This window comes from Cyprinodon variegatus, unplaced genomic scaffold (genome assembly GCF_000732505.1).
Source record: "Cyprinodon variegatus isolate N-32 unplaced genomic scaffold, C_variegatus-1.0 Scaffold625, whole genome shotgun sequence".
NCBI lineage: Eukaryota > Metazoa > Chordata > Actinopteri > Cyprinodontiformes > Cyprinodontidae > Cyprinodon > Cyprinodon variegatus.
This window is the reverse complement of record NW_015151078.1, coordinates 306,801-307,721: the sequence shown is the minus strand read 5'-3', so window position 1 is coordinate 307,721 and position 921 is coordinate 306,801. Positions and strand designations below refer to the sequence as shown.

Sequence of the window (921 nt, the reverse complement as noted above, 5' to 3'; positions counted from 1 at the left end):
AGGGGAACGCCATTCAGAAAACAGTCCTCAGAGCATGGGGACACGACGGACGAGAAATCCAAAGCAAGACGAACTAAGAGAGACAGGAGAACCAAGTAAGACCTAGGAATCCAAAAGGTTTAACAGGAATGAAGAACCGTCGACTGGACAGAGGCCTAGGCGTACCACAACGGTCCAACACCCTGGCATCCTTCAGCTGACTGGAAACTCCTTTTAAGCCCCAGCCAGAGCCGCAGGTGCGGGGCCACGCCCACCTGTCAACAACAGCCACCTGTAGAAGAGAATCAACAGAGCACAGAATCCTGACACTTTCTAAAGGCTCAGCTCAACTCATAATTGGAAATTTCCTTCACAACAGTCATAACTTGGTATTTTACATGTGATATCCAAGTTTGAAGACGTTTCGCTTCCATCCAGGAAGCTTTTTCAATTCAAAATGTCAGAAATATCGTCGAGTTTGAGTCTTTATCCAGCAGCCCAACAAAGCCTTGTTTTGAATTAGAAAACATGCAAATTGAAACGGACGAAGGGGTCCACCCTTTGGAATGGGGAGTTGATGGCTTCTTTATTAGCCTGCAATAACACATACCTGTCTATGTCTCTGAAAGAGGGTCGTTCCAAAGGGCCAGCCAAAGGGGCGACCGCCATTCGAGACCCCCATTCCAAAGGGGCGGACTTGTTTGTTCGTTTTAATTTGCATGCAGTTAACTCAGTTAAGACAAACAAAATTTAAGTTAAATGGTAACAACAAAAAAAGCAGGAATTGGGATGGTTACTCATGGCAACAGGCCTTTTCTTCCCTTCAATAATCTTTAACCAGTTATCCAACTACAGTTTTCTCTGGTGCGACCGAACGGAGCCTGTTTAGTTTGTAGATAATAATAATAATAATAATAATAATAATAATAATAATAATAATAA

At 43.2% G+C, this 921-nt stretch overlaps 1 protein-coding gene across 1 annotated transcript in view; it reads left to right on the top strand.

Moving 5' to 3' along the window:
• Nucleotides 1-921, top strand: part of LOC107096460 (acyl-coenzyme A thioesterase 11-like) — a 21,699-nt gene that overhangs the window by 4,050 nt on the left and 16,728 nt on the right. Inside the window, exon 4 of the mRNA XM_015393121.1 lies at nucleotides 609-682. Coding sequence (XP_015248607.1) covers nucleotides 609-682 — 74 coding nt within the window. The remainder of the gene's footprint in view (nucleotides 1-608; nucleotides 683-921) is intronic.